This window comes from Chlorocebus sabaeus, chromosome 19, assembly GCF_047675955.1.
Source record: "Chlorocebus sabaeus isolate Y175 chromosome 19, mChlSab1.0.hap1, whole genome shotgun sequence".
In the NCBI taxonomy this organism is placed as follows: Eukaryota; Metazoa; Chordata; class Mammalia; order Primates; family Cercopithecidae; genus Chlorocebus; species Chlorocebus sabaeus.
This window is the reverse complement of record NC_132922.1, coordinates 9,974,134-9,994,127: the sequence shown is the minus strand read 5'-3', so window position 1 is coordinate 9,994,127 and position 19,994 is coordinate 9,974,134. Positions and strand designations below refer to the sequence as shown.

Genomic DNA, 19,994 nt, shown 5'->3' with positions numbered 1-19,994 from the left:
ACATTACTTGGGCTAATCAAGAAAACTTTTTGAATGAGAAAAGTCTGAAAACAAACATGTATTAAGCCAAGATTTTGGAGTGGAGTTAGTGTGGAGGAAGAAGAAATTTTAGAAAGAAGACACATTGTAAGCAAGGTAATAGGGAAAGAACAGATTTTTTACTTATATAGGAAATAAGGAATTAATAAGGAATTAATAGGAAATAAGGAAATAATAAGGAATAATAAGGAAATAATAAGGAATAATAAAGAAATAATAAGGAAATAAGGAATTAATAGGAAATAAGAAAATAAGGAATAAGGCTCACGCCTGTAATCCCAGCACTTTGGGAAGCCAAGACAGGTGGATCACTAGGTCAGGAGTTCAAGACCAGCCTGGCCAATATGGTGAAACCCCATCTCTGCTAAAAATACAAAAAAAATTAGCCAGGTGCGGTGGTAGGTACCTCTAATCCTAGCTATTCAGGAGGCTGAGGCAGGAGAATCGCTTGAACCTGGGCAGTAGAGGTTGCAGTGAGCCAACATCAAGCCACTGCACTCTAGCCTTGGTGACAGAGTGAGACTGTCTCAAAAAAAAAAGGCCGGGCATGGTGGCTCATGCCTGTAATCCCAGCACTTTAGGAGGCCGAGGCAGGCAGATCATGAGGTCAGAAGATCGAAACCATCCTAACACGGTGAAACCCCGTCTCTACTAAAAATACAAAAAATTAGCCAGGCATGGTGGCAGGTGCCTGTAGTCCCAGCTACTTGGGAGGCTGAGGCAGGAGAATGGCGTGAACCCAGGAGGCGGAGCTTACAGTAAGCCAAGATTGTGCCACTGCACTTCAGCCTGGGAGACAGCGAGACTCCGTCTCAAAAAAAAAAAAAAAAAAACAGTTGGCCAAGTCAGCAAAGGCCCTATATTGTATAGTTTCATTATATAAAATCTCTGCAATAGGCAAATCCATAGAGATAGATAATAGATTAGGAGTTGCCAAGGGCTGGGGGATTGTGAGAAAATGGGGAGTGACTGCTCATGAACATGGAGTTTTTTTTTTTTGTATTGAAATGTTTTAAAATGCATTGTGGTGATGGTTGCACAATTCTGTGACTATACCAAAAACTCTTGAATTATATACTTTTATTTTATTATTATTGTTATTTTTATTTTTATTTTTATTTTTTGAGATGCAGTCTTGCTCTGTCACCTAGGCTGGAGTGCAGTGGCGGGGTCTTGGCTCACTGCAACCTTCACCTCCTGGGTTCAAGCGATCTCTTGCCTCAGCCTCCCGAGTAGCTGGAATTACAAGCATGCACTACCACACCTGGCTAATTTTTTTTTTTTTTTTTGAGACAGAGTCTAGCACTGTCACCCAGGCTGGAGTGCAGTGGCACGATCTCGGCTTCCTGCAAGCTCTGCCTCCCAGGTTTATGCCATTCTCCTGCCTCAGCCTCCTGAGTAGCTGGGACTACAGGCGCCCGCCACCACACCCGGCTAATTTTTTTGTATTTTCAGTAGAGACGGGGTTTCACCGTGTTGACCAGGATGGTCTCGATCTCCTGACCTCGTGATCTGCCCGTCTTGGCCTCCGAAAGTGCTGGGATTACAGGCGTGAGCCACCACGCCTGGCCAATTTTTGTGTTTTTTTAGTAGAGATGAGGTTTCACCATGTTGGCCAGGCTGGTCTCGATCTCCTGACCTCAGGTGATCTTCCCGCTTTGGCCTCCCAAAGTGCTGGGATTTCAGGCGTGAGCCATCTCAGCTACTTGGGAGGCTGAGGTGGGAGAATTGCTTGAGCCTGAGAGGCAGAGGTTTCAGTGAGCCGAAATCATGCCACTGCACTCCAGCCTGGGCAACAAGAGCGAAACTCTGTCTCAAAAAAAAAAAAAAATTATATTCAATGAATATAACTGAGTGAGTAAAAGAATGAGCCAAAGACCTGGAAGAGATCTAAGGGGTCCGTGATTCCAGATTTCACGCGGGGCCACATTCAACTATCATTTCTTCCAAGTTTTTGCAGTGGAACAGAAATTTGAAACCTGGGTTATCTCCTTAATTCTCCATGTGCTGGGAGGAGATTTGGCATAAGTTGAACAATTGGACTTGAGTATCTCCATCTAATATCAAACTACCTTAAGTACTTTGGCAATGCAGAAATGTAAAGCATCCCTTTTATTTGTCATTTCTAGGGGAGGTAACTCCAGGACTATCTCAGGTGGAATATGCACTTCGCAGACACAAACTAATGTCTCTGATCCAGAAGGAAGCTCAAGGGCACAGCGGGACAGACCAGACGGTGGTTGTGCTCTCCAACCCTACGTACTACATGAGCAACGATATTCCCTATACTTTCCACCAGGACAACAATTTCCTGTACCTGTGTGGATTCCAAGAGCCTGATAGCATTCTTGTCCTTCAAAGCCTCCCTGGCAAACAATTACCATCACACAAAGCCATACTTTTTGTGCCTCGGCGAGATCCCAGTAGAGAACTTTGGGATGGTCCACGATCTGGCACTGATGGAGCAATAGCTCTAACTGGAGTGGACGAAGCCTATACGCTAGAAGAATTTCAACATCTTCTACCAAAAATGAAAGGTAACGAATGGGGGCAGAAGTCACATTACAAACCAGATTAGGATTGAGACCTTTCTTGCCTGTTTAGACAAGTCCTTAATTTCATTATCGTAGCACCACCGTGAAAAGACCATGAGCACCATGAAAGAAATGTAAAGCCTTTTCCAGAAGATTGAGCTTCTTTAAAGATTTCATTTATGCCTGCTGCATTGGCTCACACCTGTAATCCCAGCACTTTGGGAGACCGAGGCAGACAGGTTCCTTGAGGCCAGGAGTTCAAGACCAACCTGGCCAAAATGGCAAAACCCCGTCTCTACTAAAAATACAAAAATTAGCCAGGCATAGTGGCATGCGCCTGTAATCCCAGCTACTCAGGTGGCTCAGGCAGGAGAATCACTTGAGCCCGGGAGGTGGAGGTTGCAGTGAGCCGAGATCATGCCGCTGCATTCCAGCCTGGGCAACCAAGCAAGACTGTCTTTAAAAAAAAAAAAAAAAGATTTCATTTACTCATTTGCAGAAGGTTACAGTGAACCAGTGAGCCAAGATCCCACCACTGCTCTCCAGCCTAGGCGACAGAGCAAGACTCCATCTCAAAAAAATAAATAATAAAAGTATATAATTCAGGAGTTTTTGGTATAGTCACGGAATTGTGCAACCATCACAATGAATTTTAGAACACTTCATTGAAAAAAAACTCCATGTTCATTGGATTATTCATTAATGGAGACTGTTACTTATCCTAGTTTGAAATCTCAGAGAGAGAATTTTCTTTTAAAGCAAAGGATAAGCCAGACACAGTGGTGTACATCTATAGTCCAGCTACTTGAGAGGCTGAGGTAGAAGGATCACTTGAGGCCAGGAGTTCGGGTCCAGACTGCACAACGTAGTGAGGCCCCATCTCCAAAAAATAAATTAGGGACAGGATGGACATGGACCACTCTTCAAGATTACTGACCAGTCTTGATATTTGACTACTACTTCTTAGTGCTCTTGCCAACTCTTCTAAAGGAGGTACTGTTCTCCAAGAACGATCCGTGTGTCACAGCATCAGAATCACTTGGTAATGCATATTAAAATTTAAAATGCATAATACGTAATAGAAATTAAAATCTCAGGTCTCCACGTCCTATCTACTGAATCAGAATCTACATTTTAACAAGATCCTGTGTGGTTCATATACAGTTGAGTTCTTTTTTTTTTTGGCAGGGTCTCACTGTCACCCAGGTTGGGATGTAGGTATAGTGGCACACTCATGGCTCACTGCAACCTCGAACCCCAAAGCTCAAGCAGTCTTCCTGCCTCAACCTCCAGAATACTGGGACTACCTGGGAACACCACCACTTTTGGCTCATTTTTTTATTTTTTGTAGAGATGGAGTTTCACTTTGTTGCCTAGGCTGGTTTTGAACTCCTGGCCTCAAAATGAGCCTCCCACCTCAGCCTCCTGAAGTGCTGGGATTACAGGTGTGAGGCACCATGCCTGGCCACAGTTGAGTTCTTGTCCCTCAAAGAAATTACCTTCTCTACAGTTATTCTGGTGAAATTTTAATCATTCTGAATGTTTTGAGATTTTCCTTCTGGGAATTTTTTCAGAATCTACACCACATTATAAACTATCTTTAGTAATTCTTATAAAACTTTAGCTCTGGGAGCATTTTATTTTTTGAAGTATCTTATTTGGAAAATAAGATAGATGATCAAGTTTAAAAATACTGATTTCAGGCCAAGATAATGTATAATTGTAAAGTTTTTGTTTGATTTTTCTCATATGGCTTATAAATCATTTCTGAAGTTAGCTTCTAAAAGAGAATTCCAAAAATGTTTTTCGCAATCATGAAATAGACTGTTTCCTGTAAAGGCTCTTTTGGGAGAAAATACTCATTTGAATATATAAGTTCTAACATCTGATTATATTCTTTTTATTTATAGAAATATTTTCCATTTTATAGATAATTAGCCTGTTCAATTCATTGAACTTTCTTATGTCTTCAAAATCCACAATAAATATGGGGCATAGAATCATTTTCTTTGTAGCTTTTTTATTTCTTACATTAGTTGCTAGTTGTCTATTCTACTGTCTAAATTTTATTAACTCACTATAGTTACAATTTCATGTAAAATAAATTTCTCAAAAGTACTTCTCGGTCACCATTCCTTTTTTTTTTTTTTTGGAGACAGTTTTACTCTTGCCCAGGCTGGAGTGCAATGGCACGATCTTGGCTCACTGCAACTCCTGCCTCCCAGATTCAAGCAGTTCTCCTGCTTCAGCCTCCCGTGTAGCTGGGATTACAGGCACACATCACCACACCCAGCTAATTTTTGTGTTTTTTCAGTAGAGACAAGGTTTCACCATGTTAGGCTGGTCTCGAACTCCTGACCTCAGGCGATCCACTCCCCCACCCCCCAGCCTCCCAGGATATTATAGGCGTGAGCCACCACGCCTGGCTGAAATCATTTATTTTAAAACCTTTAGAAAGGTGAGCTATGATTTCATACACTTTGAACAGGTAGTAGAGATTGTTTTACTTTTTAAAAATTACAACAATTGGCCGGATGCGGTGGCTAACGCCTGTAATCCCAGCACTTTGGGGGGCCAAGGCAGGCGGGTTGCCTGAGATCAGGAGTTTGAGACCAGTCTGGCCAACGTGGTGAAACCCCGTCTCTACTAAAAGTATGAAAAAATTAGCTGGGCATGGTGGCGTACGCCTGTAATCCCAGCTACTCGGGAGGTTGAGGCAGGGGAATTGCTTGAACCAGGAAGGTGGAGGTTGCAGTGAGCCAATATCGCGCCACTGTACTCCAGCCTGGGCGACAGAGCAAGACTCGGTCTCAAAAAAAAAAAAAATATGCAACAATTAAATTTCTATCTATCGTAAGTAGGGAAGTGTTTCCCATGTAATATATATTTAGAACTATTTTTATTTTAAAAATGAAAATATGTAGGACATAGAATCACTAGTGCATATCCAATCAAAGTTTTCTGGATTTTTTCCCTTCTACTTTCCCCAAAGTACTTTTTAGTCATATAAAATATACAGACCTTCTCACTTGGATTGTTAGGAAAACTGTTCATAGCTTACTGTTAGAAAAAAAGAACAAATGTAGATCTGGTATTAAGTGTAAATCGTTTTTATAATGAGCATTTATATCGTATATCTTAGGCAAATATAGACCATTTCCTTAGGTCTCTAAAGTTGAAAGCTGAACTGTGATTGTTTACAAAGAGAATGTATAGCAGATGCAAAGGGAGAAGTGAGGAAATACCAACTGTAGTATTTCCATAGCAATGAATAATTGCTCCAGAATGGAAGGAGAACCCTTTCCTCTAGTTCTGAGATCATTATGTGAAAGGATGGGACACTTTACCCATAAAGTCATAATCTGAGTATGATTATGTTTTTCTGTCCTTCTGTGTGCAATTATTCAACAGGTGCCTCTAGCTCAGTGTAAGTGGTGGTGAAGAACAGTTGTTTTAATTGTTTAATTAATTTAATAATGAAGGGCCAGGCGCGGTGACTCACGCCTGTAATCCAGCACTTTGGGAGGCTAAGGTGGGTGGATCACAAAGTCAGGAATTTGAGACCAGCCTGGCCAATATGGTTAAACCTCATCTCTACTGAAAATACAAAAATTAGCCAGTCGTGGTGGTGGGCGCATGTAGTCCCAGCTACTTGGGAGGCTGAGGCAGAAGAATCGCTTGAACCTGGGAGGTGGAGGTTGCAGTGAGCCGAGATCGTGCCACTGCACTCCAGCCTGGGTGACAGAACGAGACTCTGTCTCAAAAATAGAGAGAGAGAAAGAGAGAAAATCAAAGCTTGAATAAAGCTTTAGTCCCATGTATCGTCCTTTATAAAGAACACTGAAGTTTAGGGACAGAAAAGCTGGATATTCCGTCTTAGAATGTCTTGCCATTTCCAGGGAATTACCTTTTTAGTGATTTATAATCAAACCTTTATGGCTTTAGTCCTGAGAGAGTCTTACTCTCAACACTTTAGAGTTCCACATTACAGGTTTTATAGTTTTGACTCTTGTTGAAGTTGTTATGACAGTTGATATTTCTTGTTGCTGGGAGTTTTGTTTTAAATTTATTTTTTGGCTTCTCATTCTAAGCTGAGACGAACATGGTTTGGTATGACTGGATGAGGCCCTCGCATGCACAGCTTCACTCTGACTATATTCAGCCCTTGACTGAGGCCAAAGCCAGGAGCAAGAACAAGGTTCGGGGTGTTCAGCAGCTGATACAGCGCCTCCGGCTCATCAAATCTCCTGCAGAAATTGAACGAATGCAGATTGCTGGGAAGCTGACATCACAGGTATGATTCCTATTGAAAAAGTTTTTTCCAGATTGGAAAAATCATAAGCTCTTAACGTTCAGTAAGCACCTTGAGGCCATATACCCAATGCAGCAGTCTCCTCACCGCAGATGGGCATCTGGCTTCTGCTCCAGTGTGTAGTGAACATACCTAGAGACTTGCTTAATACCTTGCAAGACAAAGTAAATCTGCTTTCTGTGAAGGTGGTTCTTTTACCCATCAATCTTAATTATTTCTCCTTAGAACGACAGAAATTTATACTGTTTCCTTTCCTTATAGTTACACTAATAGCGTCAGTTAAACAGTTTGCTTCTAAGAAAGACTCAGGACCCAAAGTGACAGTGCTTACAGATCTGCAGTTTATTATAGGAAAAGGGTGAAAAATAATCATAGTATGAAAGTAAGGATATCTATCACAGCCAATGGCTATCTCAAAGCAAAGAGTCGAGAGAAACCAGGTGCAGGCTTCAGTGGTCCTCCCTAGGTAAGGGCCAGGCAGGATGTATCTCTCTCTTACAGATTAGGAATCACCAGTGTTGTCATACTCTGCTCAGGCTGCCATTACAAAATATCACAGTCTGCATGGCTTAAACAAGAGAAATTGATTGTCTCATAATTTTGCAGTCTGGAAGTCCGAGATGAAGCTGCCATCATGGTCCATTTCTGGTGAGGGCTCTCCTGGCTTACAGAAGGCCGCTTTCTTGCTGCGTCCTTACATGACAATGAAAGAGGGCCTTCTTGTATGGCCATAGTCCTGTCAAATTAGAGCCCCACCCTTATTTATCTCCTAAAGACAGAGAGAGTAGAGCTTAAACACATTAATTCTAGGGGGAACACAATTCAGTCCATGGCACATGCAGCAGAATACCTCAGAATCGGAGACCCCAAAATGGAATCTCAGCTAGGGATTTTTGTGTTTTTGGTCACGTAATCATATTCCTGCTATATAACAGTAAAGCCCCCCAGAGGTTTCACAGAGACCAAGTGTAAACCATAAATCTCATTGGCAAACTGATACAAACTACCCCAAAACTCCTTATTTCATTTATTCTCTCCAGGGTGTTGGCCACTGACTTAATGTAAAAAAATTTACTGTGGTGAAATATGCATAACATAAAATATATCATTGTGACCTTTTTTTTTTTTTTTTTTTTTTTTTTTTTGAGACAGAGTCTTGCTCTGTCACCCAGGCTGGAGTGCAGTGGCCGGATCTCAGCTCACTGCAAGCTCCGCCTCCTCGGGTTTACACCATTCTCGTGCCTCAGTCTCCCGAGTAGCTGGGACTATAGGCACCCGCCACCTCGCCCAGCTAGGTTTTTTTTTTATTTTTTAGACAGGGTTTCACCGTGTTAGCCAGGATGGTCTGGATCTCCTGACCTCGTGATCTGCCTGTCTCGGCCTCCCAAAGTGCTGGGATTACAGGCTTCAGTCACCGTGCCCGGCCATTGTGACCATTTTTTTTTTTTTTTCCAATTTTATAACTTTATTTGATGTATCTGACGATTAGCGATTAGTTCTCATCCACATTGACTGTCTGTAGATTTTTGAAAGTGGTAACAGGTACATAGGTAACCAAAGTATAGAGCTTATTTGGTGAATCTTCATCCTCATTATGTTTTCTGGACAGCCGCACACGGATTCGGTATGGGACATTCCTTATTCCTTTGGCCCAGACAGCTTTGTTGAGCCTGGTATCAATGCACACATCTGGAGTTCCCATCTCCTTCATGGCAAATTTCCGAATCTCTTTGAGTGCCCGAGGGGCACGCTTCTTGAAACCCACTCCATGGATGCGCTTGTGAATGTTGATGGTGTATTCTCGGGTCACCACCTCGTTGATGGCAGAACAGCCCTTTTTCTTCTCGCCACCCTTCTTTGCGGGAGCCATTCTGCCGGCTCCAAGCTGGAAAGGAAGCTGTGACCATTTTTAAGTTGCAATTCAGTGACATGAAGGATATTCACATTGTTGTGCCCACTTTTCCCACCTTTTTCCATCATTCCAAATAGAAACTACATAAATCTTAACTTCCCATTCTCCCTTCTCCAGCCCCCAGTAACTTCTCCTTTCTCTATGAATCTGCCTATTCTAGCTACTGCATAGAAATGGAATCATACAACATTTGGCTTTTTGTGACTGGCTTACTTCACTTAGCATAATGTTTTGAAGATTCTTCCGTTAGAATTTCATTCTTTTTTTTTTTTTTTTTTTTTTTTCCGAGACGGAGTCTGGGTCTGTTGCCCAGGCTGGAGTGCAGTGGCCGGATCTCAGCTCACTGCAAGCTCCGCCTCCCGGGTTTACGCCATTCTCCTGCCTCAGCCTCCCGAGTAGCTGGGACTACAGGCGCCACCACCTCGCCCGGCTAGTTTTTTGTATTTTTTAGTAGAAACGGGGTTTCACCGTGTTAGCCAGGATGGTATTGATCTCCTGACCTCGTGATCCGCCCGTCTCGGCCTCCCAAAGTACTGGGATTACAGGCTTGAGCCACCGCGCCCGGCCCATTCTTTTTTTTTTAGATAGAGTCTCGCTCTGTTGCCCAGACTAGAGTGCAGTAGCATGATCACAGCTCACTGCAGTCTCGACCTCCTGGGTTCAAGTGATCTTCCCACCGTAGCTTCCCAAGTAGCTGGGAACATGGGCGCATGCCACCATGCCTGCTAATTTTTAAAAATTTTTTATAGAGACAGGGTTTATCAGTGTTGTCCAGGCTAGTCTCGAACTCCTGAGCTCAAGCAATCCGCCCATCTTGACCTCCCAAAGTGCTGGGATTACAGGTGTGAGCTGCCATGCCCAGCTTCATTATTTTTAAAGACTGAATAATATTCCATTGTATGCATATGCCATATTTTATTTGTCCATTCATCCATTGATAAACATTTGGTTTCCTTCTATGTTTCTTTTTTTTTTTTTTACTATTGTGAATAATGTTGCTGTGAATGTAAGTGTACAAATATCTTGTGTTCAAGTCTCTTTTAATTCTATTTGGTATATACACACAACTGGAGTTGCTAGATCAAATGATAATTTTATGTTTAATATCTTGAGCACCACCATACTGTTATCCATAGTGGCTGCACCGTTTCACATTCCCACTAGCAACACACCAAGGATTCCAATTTCTCCACTCTACACCAACATTTGTTCTGTTTTTGTGGTAATAGCCAATCCTAATGGGTGTGAAGTGGTATCTTATCATGGTTTGGATTTGTATTTCCCTAATAATTAGTGGTATTGGGCATCTTTTTATGTGCTTGCTGCCTTCCTAATGGTTTTGTTTTGTTTTGTTTTTTGTTTTTTGCTTTCTTTTTGAGACAGTGTCTCGCTGTCACTCAGGTTGGAGTGCATGGTGAGATCATAGTTTACTGCAGCCTTGAATTCCTGGACTTAGGGGAGACTCTTGCCTCAGCCTCCTGAGTAGCTTGGATTACAGGCACATACCACCATGCCTAGCTAATTTTTTAGGTTTTTGTAGAGATGGGGTCTCACTATATTACCCAGGCTGGTATTGAACTCCTGGCCTCAAGAGATCTTCCGTCCTCAGCCTCCCAAAACACTAAGATCACAGGCATAAGCCACCATGCCCAGCTTCCTCTTAACAATTTCAATCAGTATGTTTCCTGCCACACCTCGACCAAGGAAGGAACTTTAGCAAAATAGCTCTGGCTAATTCTAAGCCCAGAATTAGCAGAACAGTTCACTCTGCCCCCATAACCAATATTAACTCTATTTTTTGATAAAACAGTAATTCTGAGTTGACAACAGTTAACTTTACTTCTCAATATCATATAGATAATCAAAATATAAAGACAAGCAGGGCACAGTGGCTCACCCCTATAATCTCAGCACTGAGGCCAAGGTGGGAGGATCACGTGAGGCAGCAAGGAGTTAGAGACCAGCCTGGTAACATGGCAAGACCTCACCTCTACAAAAAAAACTATATTTTAATTAGCCAGGCATTGTGGCATACGCCTGTAGTCCTAGTTACTCTGGAGGCAGAAGGATCACTTTAGACCAAGAGTTTAAGGTTGCAGTGAAGTATTATCACATCACTGCACTCCAGCCTGGGTGACAAAGCAAACCCTGTCTCTAAAAAAATGCATACATAGAATCCAAACATTTACAATGATCAGTGAAGGGTTGGTACTGATTTAAAGAGACAGCTGAGGCCGGGCGCGGTGGCTCAAGCCTGTAATCCCAGCACTTTGGGAGGCCGAGATGGGTGGATCACGAGGTCAGGAGATCGAGACCATCCTGGCTAACACGGTGAAACCCCATCTCTACTAAAAATACAAAAAAATTAGCCGGGCGTGGTGGCAGGCGCCTGTAGTCCCAGCTACTCGGGAGGCTGAGGCAGGAGAATGGCGTGAACCCAGGAGGCGGAGCTTGCAGTGAGCCGAGATAGTGCCACTGCACTCCAGCCTGGGTGACAGAGCAAGACTCCGCCTCAAAAAATAAAAATAAAAAAAATAAAGAGACAGCTGAATTATCCAATTATAGTTTCTTTTTTTTTTTTGAGACGGAGTCTCACTCTGTTGCCTGGGCTGGAGTGCAGTGGCCAGATCTCAGCTCACTGCAAGCTCCGCCTCCCGGGTTTACGCCATTCTCCTGCCTCAGCCTCCCGAGTAGCTGGGACTACAGGCGCCTGCCGCCTCGCCCGGCTAGTTTTTTGTATTTTTTTTTAGTAGAGACGGGGTTTCACCGTGTTAGCCAGGATGGTCTCGATCTCCTGACCTCGTGATCCGCCCGTCTCGGCCTCCCAAAGTGCTGGGATTACAGGCTTGAGCCACTGCGCCCGGCCCAATTATACTTTCTTGTGTTTTTGTGTGAACTGTACAGTCCTTTGGACTCCCTGATCCACGGTTTTCTGCACTTTATGGTATATATCTGCTGAGTTATTAGAAATAATAATCTATCATTAATCAAGTCTAAATATTCATGAAACCAATTCTCCTCCAAAGGGATAACATCCCAACAGGACTTTAATTCAGTCTTTCAGTATATTTGATCATCATCATCAGTATTATACTAAATTTTATAAGCTCCTAAAATATCAATTTTACCTGACCCCATCTTACATCATGTAGCAGTACCATTGAAGCGAGAAGTCAGACAAAATTTAGCTGCTAAAGGCTTACATTAAAATAAAAATTAAGGCCAGGTGTGGTGGCTCACACCTATAATCCCAGCACTTTGGGAGGATGAGGCAGGAGAATCACTTATGCTCAGGAGTTCAAGACTAGCCTGGGCAACAGGGAGAGACCCCATCTCTACAAAAGATTTTTAAAAATAGCCAGGTGTTGTGGTCCCAGCTGCTTGGGAGGCTGAGGAAGGAGGATCACTTGAGCTGGGGCAGTTGAAGCTGCAATGAGATTTGATTGTGCCACTGCACTCCAGCCTGGGCAACACAGTGAGACCCCATCTCAAAAAATAATGATAAAAATTTAAAAAATAAAATTAACAAATAAGACAGCTGGATGCAGTGGCTCACGCCTATACTCCCAACACTTTGGGAGGCCAAAGCGGGCAGATCACTTGAGCCCAGGAGTCCAAGACCAGCCTGGGCAACATGGTAAAACCCTGTCTCTGCAAAATACAAAAAAATTAGCTGGGCATGGTGGTATGCACCTATAGTCCCAGTTACTCAGGAGGCTGAAATGGGAGGATCACATGAGCCCAGGGAGGTCAAGGCTGCAGTGAGCTGAGATTGCACCACTGCATTCCAGCCTGGGTGACAGAGTGAGACCCTGTCTCAATAAAGAAATAAATAAAAGAAGACAAAATCATGGTGTAATTATTTTGTCCCTCCCTGTGCAATTTACCTCTTCTTATATACCATATATTATTTTTCATAGGAGCCTAGATCAGAAACCATATCTCTGCTATTTCAAGATTCAAAACATCTTGAAAACAGCCAGATTTCCTTCTTGAAAAGTTACATGATTTGGCCAGATGTGGAGACTCATACTTTTAATCCCAGCACTTCGGGAGGCCAAGATGGGTGGATCACTTGAGCTCAGGAGTTTGAAACCAACCTCAGCCTCATAGTAAGACCCCATTTCTACAGAAAAATAATGTTTTAATTAGCTGGATGTGGTGGCACATGCCTGTAGTCCCAAGTACCTGGGAGGCTGACATGGAAAGATCACTTGAGCCCACAAGTCAAGGCTGCAGTAAGCCATGATCATGCCACTGGTTACATGGTTTAGCTGGGCGCAGTGGCTCACGCCTGTAATCCCAGCACTTTGGGAGGCTGAGGCCGGCAGATCACGAGGTCAGGAGATCAAGACCAGCCTGGCTAAGACCGTGAAACCCCATCTCCACTAAAAATACAAAAAAATTAGCCGACTGTGGTGACGGGCACCTGTAGTCCCAGCTACTTGGGAGGCTGAGGCAGGAGAATCGCTTGAACCCGGGAGGCGGAGGTTGCAGTGAGCAGGGATAGCGCCACTGCACTCCAGCCTGGGTGACAGAGTGAGACTTCGTCTCAAAAGAAACAAGAGAAGAGAATAGAAGACATGACACGACCCTAGTCCTGTTTAAAGTTTGTCCAGGATCCACAAACTGCACTACAGGAAAATAATGCTTGGCACTCAGTTGCATTGTTGGAGCTGTTAAAAAGCGTCTCAACCGGTTGCATCCTTTAGTTAGAATTTCCATAGACCAGAGAGTCCGAGTCTCCCATGCATGCACAACGTGGGTTTCTGCCATGGGAATGAATCACTGGCAGTCGTGCTTGGGATCCCTTGGACTCCATTTAAAGTAAGGTATCTGTAATGCAGCTTGTGTTCACATGCAAGCTTATTCCTGTTGTTGGGTTGGTTTGGGTATGTTGTCATCGTGCATGCTCTAAATTGTTAAGACCCATTTTGATAGCACTGTCTGTCATTTCAGCTTGCCACTTTTGTTCTTACTCCTGAAATAGGATGCCTTCAAGGCGCCCTATTCTCATTGGCAAATCTATTTCTTTTTCTTTTTTTTTATTTTTTGAGATGGATTCTCACTCCGTCACCAGGCTGGAGAGCAGTGGCGCGATCTCAGCTCACTGCAACCTCCGCCTTCTGGGTTCAAGCAATTCTCCTGCCTCAGCTTCCCAAGTAGCTGGGACTACAGGCATGCGCTACCACGCCCAGCTAACGTTTTTGTATTTTTAGTAGAGACAGGGTTTCGCCATGTTGGCCAGGATGGTCTCAATCTCTTGACCTTATGATCCGCTCGCCTTGGCCTCCCAAAGTGCTGGGATTACAGGTGTGAGCCACCATGGCCGGCCAGCAAATTATTTTATCAGTATGTCTTTCCTCATTAAAAACAAATCCACCTGCCAGTTGCTCCTAGCCTGGCTCCTAATTACACTAAGGCTCTAATTTTGAGTATGGGAACATAACATGTTGTCACCATTAAATATTAGTACAACTAATATTTGTACAACTGTTTCATTTGTACAGCTGCTTTACTACAGCTAGGAAATAAATTTGAGACCCCAAAATATTGAGTCCCCCAGGCTTAGGTCATATGAGTGGTAGTCACATCCAAATAGAGTCGTTTGAATATGCTTTCCAGAATCATCCACATTGAGTTTTGAATTCTCAGAAATGTAGGCCCACCAGGTTATACCTTGTTATTTCTTTTTGTTACTGAGCCAAGTGTCCCAATTTTCTCTCTACCTCCTTATGCCTATTCACCCACAATAACAATGCAAATAGCTATTTTTACAGATATTATAATAGATGGAACATGGCATGAGATAGCATTCTATCATATTCTGGTAGCTTTGTAAAACCTTTATTATCTCAATTAATGGTTATATGTGCTAACTGAGATGATTATTCATTGATTTTCAAATTTAACTGGCTAAATATTCTCACAGGTTGCTTTCCTAACACAGATCCTTTATAATAGATACATTCGGCCAGCTGCTCACGCCTGTAATCTCAGCACTTTGAGAGGCTGAGGCAGGCGGATCACCTGAGGTTGGGAGTTCGAGACCAGCCTGACTGATGCAGAGAAACCCAGTCTCTACTAAAAATACAAAATTAGCCAAGCGTGTTGGTACATCCCTATAATCCCAGCTACTCAGGAGGCTGAGGCAGGAGAATCACCTGAACCCAGAAGGTGGAGGTTGCAGTTAGCAGAGAGAGCACCATTGCACTCCAGCCTGGGCAATAAGAGTGAAACTCCATCTCAAAAAAAAAAAAAAAAAAAAAGATGTATCCTGTGAAACAGGAATCAAGATATAGCCTTATTTGTATTATTCCACATAGTCATGGATAGCTGTCCCATTTCTTTTTGTTTTTTGTTTTTTGTGTTTTGAGATGGAGTTTCGCTCTTGTTGTCCTGGCTGGAGTGCAATGGCATAATCTCGGCTCCCCACAACCTCCGCCTCCCAGGTTCAGGTGATTCTCCTGCCTCTGCCTCCCAGGTAGCTGGTATTATAGGCATGTGCCACTACGCCTGGCTAATTTTGTATTTTTAGTAGAGATGGGGTTTCTCCATATTGGTCAGGCTGATCTAAAACTCCCAACCTCAGGTGATCCACCTGTCTGGCCTCCTAAAGTTTTGGGATTACAGGTGTGAGCCACCACGTCCAGCAGCTGTTCCATTTCTTCATCCATTTTGAGGACATATGTCACTCCTGGAAGTGTGCTTGTTAGGTTGGCTATTGCCTAGCTCTCTTTTTGGCTCTTCAAAAGAGGAGGAGAACACCGGACATGGTGGTGATGCCAGTAGTCCCAACTACCCGGGAGGCTGAGGCAGGAGGATCACTTGAGGCCAGGAGTTAGAAGCTATAGTAGACTGTGATACAGGTGCTGCTATGATAGTGCCTGTGAGTAGCCACTGCACTTACAGGCAGCACAGCAAGACTCTATTTCTTAAAAAGGAGGGGATTTCATAAGTTCTTCACCCCAAGGGGTATCTGAGTTAAAGCAAAGAGAGAATATTATTCTCTTGCTTTAAGCATCTCTTGAGGCACCAGAAGCATCTGTTGAGCTTCTGTACACTCATTTATTGACTTCCTTCCCCTTAGCAACAACCTTGCCTTTCTTAATCATTTTTAAATTTTTTTATTTATATATAAAGTGTACAACATATTTTGATGTACATATGCGTAATACAGTGGTTACTGCAGTCAAGAAAATGCATTTATTATTAATTTGAATGCAAACTTTTCCCGCTGAAGGAAACTTCCTCAGTCAGCTATTGAGGTAGTCCAATCATAGGGAGATAAATTGGATAAATACAGAAAATGGCACTATACTGTTGGCAGCTAGGACAATTTTTATTAATAGTTTAAGCTTCAGTGGAGCCCACTGGTATATGTCATTGTTCAGTGCATCACTGGTTGACTTGAGTTCCTCCACCCATTTCATAGACTTGGTTGCCATTTCAAGAGATCAAGTTAGGCCATCAACTGTTGGTTCCAATCACCTTAAAATTCTGGCATAGAGTTTCTTTGGTATCAGCATGCCCTACTTTGATTTTTCCCTCAGAATTTTCATAGAGATTTCCAAAGAGCAGCTCCTCACATGGAGGGCTCTTTTATTGTCCAGTTATTTGTGACCCACTTGTTAGACCAATTGCAAGTCCATTAGTGACAGCCCAAAAATCAATATTTACCCAAATAATAGGGCTTTTGTGTCCAGTTCTTCTATCAGGACTATGATTGTAGCCTGTAATTCAGCCCTGTTGACCAACTTGTACTTAACTTTTTCCATAGGATTTTACTGTCTGCTGGACTCTGAACATCTACTTTTCATACAGAATTGCCCTCAGTTCTAGAACAGCCATCTGTGAAGCAGTCCAGTTGCCTGGCATTCATGGGCAAATAATAGAAAGGAGGGATCCTAGGGGGAAAAGACTACTTGCTCATGAATCTGATGATTCTTCCACATAGATCCCCTGGTAGCTGCATATAGTTCATTTCCATTTTATGACACAGCTTCTTTGGACATTGTCCATCTTATTGAAATGCATTTCTTTTTCTTTCCAATAGAGATTACTACTTTTCTTTTCTTTTCTTTTCTTTTCTTTTTTGAGACAAAGTTTTGATCTGTCGCCCAGGCTGGAGTGCAGTGGCGCAGTCTCGACTCACTGCAACTTCTGCTTCCCGGTTTCAAGTGATTCTCCTGCCTCAGCCTCCTGAGTAGCTGGGATTACAGACACCCACCACCACGCCCGGCTTATTTTTGTATTTTTAGTAGAGACGGGGTTTCACCATGTTGCCCAGGCTAGTCTTGAACTCCTGACCTTAGGTGATCCAACCGCCTCGGCCTCCCAAAGTACTGGGATTACAGGCATGAGCCACCATACCTGGCCCAGACTTTTTTAAATTAAAAAATTTATAACTTTTAAAAAAAACTGAATTATAGACTTGAACCCTGGACTCTCAGATTAAAAATCTGATGCTCCAGCAACTGAGCTATGCAGACTTCTAGCCAGACTTTTTATCCCTTTCACAGCAGCATCCCCATATCCCATGAGTTAATTCTGTCATTCGTAAATGCTTCATTAAGAGGCCCAGAGAGTATTGTACACTGTCTTACTCCATCCAGTAGACGTAAAAGAGTTTCTTCTCCACCTCCAGGGCATTTTACTCACACATTTGTGAAAGATCTTGTGTTCCCTGCCAGGAGTTGGGGTTATGAGATCCTGGCCTGCATATCAATATTCTTCATTTATTACTATGCTGGTATTAAAACACAGCATTTTGACATCTGATGTTAGAGACTCATTGGAACCTTTCTCTTTCTAAACTTCCTTTTAACTCAGATAATAAACATATCTGCCTTGGGATTTTTATAGTCTGAGGAGTTTAATGACAGGCAGTTGTGGATCCCAAACCTTCCTGTAAAATTCTATCAGGATTGGCCTTTGTCAATTTTTGTATCATTATTTTTGGAGAAACAGGGTTTCACCATGTTGGCCATGAGGTCCTGAGCTTGAGCACTCTGCCCACCTGGGCCTCCCAAAGTGCTGGGATTACAGGCATGAGCCACCACGGCTGGCCTCTATGTGTTTTTTATTTAATTGTGGTGAGATGCATATAAAATTTTATCATTTTAGGCCGAGCACGGTGGCGCATGCCTGTAATTCCAGCACTCTGGGAGGCTGAGGCAGGCAAATCACTTGAGGCCAGGAGTTTGAGACCAGCCTGGGCAACAAGGCGAAACCCTGTCTCTACTAAAAATACAAAAAATTAGCCGGGTGTGGCGACACATGCCCGTAATCCCAGCAACTTGGGAGGTGGAAGTTGCGGTGAGCTGAGATCATGCTACTGCACTCCAGACTAGGCAACAGAGTGAGACTCTCAAAAAAAAAAAAAAAAAAAAATTTCCATTTTAGCCATTTTTAAATGCATGTCTTAAAAATGGCTAAAAATGGAAATTCAGTGACATTAGGTATATTCATACTGTGTGTGACCATTACTACTATCTTTTTTCAGACTTTTTTATCATCCCAAATAGAAATTGTACTCAATAAATAATAACTTCCCATTCTCCCCTCCTCCCAGCCCCTGGTAACTTTTACTTTTTCTGTGACTCTGCCTATTCTAGGTACTTCATATAAGTAGAAGCATACGGTATTTGTCTTTTTGTGACTGGCTTACTTCACTTAGTAAAATGTTTTCAGAGTTCATCCATTTTGTAGCATTTATCACAATGACATTCCTCTGTGGCTGAATGCTATTCCATTGTATGTATAGACGTTTCCTTCATCTTTTCATCTGTCTTTGGACACTTGGGTTGTTTCCATCTTTTGGGCTATGATGACTAATGCTGGTATGTACCTGGGTTTACAAATAATTGTTCAGGTCCCTGCTTTCAGTTCTTTGGGGTATATACCCAGAAGTAGAATTGTTAGATCTGTGGTGATTCTGTGTTTAATTCTTTTTTCTTTTTTTGAGACAGAGTCTCCATTTGTTCCCAGGCTGGAGTGCAGCAGCACCATCTTAGCTCACTGCAACCTCCATCTCCTGGGCTCATGTGATCTTCCCACCTCACCCTCCTGATTATATGTTTAATTTTTTGAGAAACCACCATCCAGTTTTCCACAGCACATGGACCATTTTACATTTCTACCAGCAATGCACAGGGGTTCCGGTTTTTCTACATCTTGCCAATCAATGCTCGTTATTTTCTGCCTTTTGAGTACTAGCCACCTTAACGGGTATGAAATGACATCTCATAGTTTCTATTTGCATTTCCTTAACATGTTGAGGATATTTTCATGTGTTTATTGGTCATTTGTATATCTTATTTGGAGAAATACCAGTTCAGTTCCTTTGCCCATTTTTTAAATCGGGCTGGGTATTTTTGTTGTTGAGTTGTAGGAATTCCTTATATGTTTTTGATATTAATTCCTAATCCGATATATGGTTTGCAAATATTTTCCCATTATGAGGGTTGGCTCTTTACTATTGATGGCATCCTTTAATACTCAAGATTTTTTAATTTTTATAAAGTCCAGTTTGTTTTTTTGTTGTTATTAACTGTGCTTTTTGTGTCATATCCAAGAAAATATTACCAAACCCAGTGTCATAAAGATATTCCCCTGTGTTTTCTTCTAAGAGTTTTATAGTTTTTTGTTTAGATCTTTGACCCATTTTGAGTTAATATTTATATATGGTGTAAATTAAGGGTCTAACCTTATTCTTTTTCATGCCCCCTTTCTTTCTTGATTTTATTTCTTTTGTAAAGTCCTAAACTTACTATCTTTTTATTATCCAGGAAGTTGGGATAAAAGATCTTAAACTGCCTTTTTACATCTTCCTGAGATCTAACAGCAAAGTCACATATGAAGTTCATGCTGGTGGATGCCTGTTATCACAGTATCAGTCATAACCTGGGTGAGGGGTAGCCCATAATGGAGTTCATTTCTGTCCTCATACAACCAGAACCATACCGTCTGCATCCATAGCATTTCTGCAACTTCAGGAGGCACTGACTGTATGACAAGGGTGGGGCAGGACAGTCGCCCATATCTAGATAACATATGATAGGCCCCTCCCTTCATCCATTTTAATAAACTAGGGGTTTCCCTGTGAACCATTCTCTCTCACTCAGCAGTATTCAGAATGAGAGATACTGTTCTTTGATCTAAAATTCTCAGGAACCATTTTTAACAAGAGTTCCTC

At 42.4% G+C, this 19,994-nt stretch overlaps 2 protein-coding genes across 6 annotated transcripts in view; one reads left to right on the top strand and one right to left on the bottom strand.

Annotated features, from left to right (window-relative positions):
* Positions 1 to 19,994, top strand: part of XPNPEP3 (X-prolyl aminopeptidase 3) — a 76,848-nt gene that overhangs the window by 25,433 nt on the left and 31,421 nt on the right. For 4 of the 5 annotated variants that reach the window (XM_038007382.2, XM_038007380.2, XM_073006686.1 and 1 more), the window contains 2 exons: positions 2,169 to 2,576; positions 6,665 to 6,867. In XM_038007382.2, the coding sequence (XP_037863310.1) occupies positions 2,169 to 2,576; positions 6,665 to 6,867 (611 nt within the window). Of the gene's footprint in view, positions 1 to 2,168; positions 2,577 to 6,664; positions 6,868 to 19,994 lie in introns of those variants that run through there. The other variant, XR_012089451.1, reaches the window with a different exon arrangement.
* LOC119627309 (large ribosomal subunit protein eL31-like) lies at positions 8,322 to 8,777 on the bottom strand. The gene has a single exon (XM_038007385.2). The coding sequence runs from the start codon at positions 8,753 to 8,755 to the stop codon at positions 8,378 to 8,380; it is 378 nt and encodes a 125-aa protein (XP_037863313.2). The 5' UTR covers positions 8,756 to 8,777; the 3' UTR covers positions 8,322 to 8,377.

Bases quoted from the DNA above. Each gene is read 5' to 3' on its own strand.
- LOC119627309 (XM_038007385.2), bottom strand. From the start codon at position 8,755: ATGGCTCCCGCAAAGAAGGGTGGCGAGAAGAAAAAGGGCTGTTCTGCC.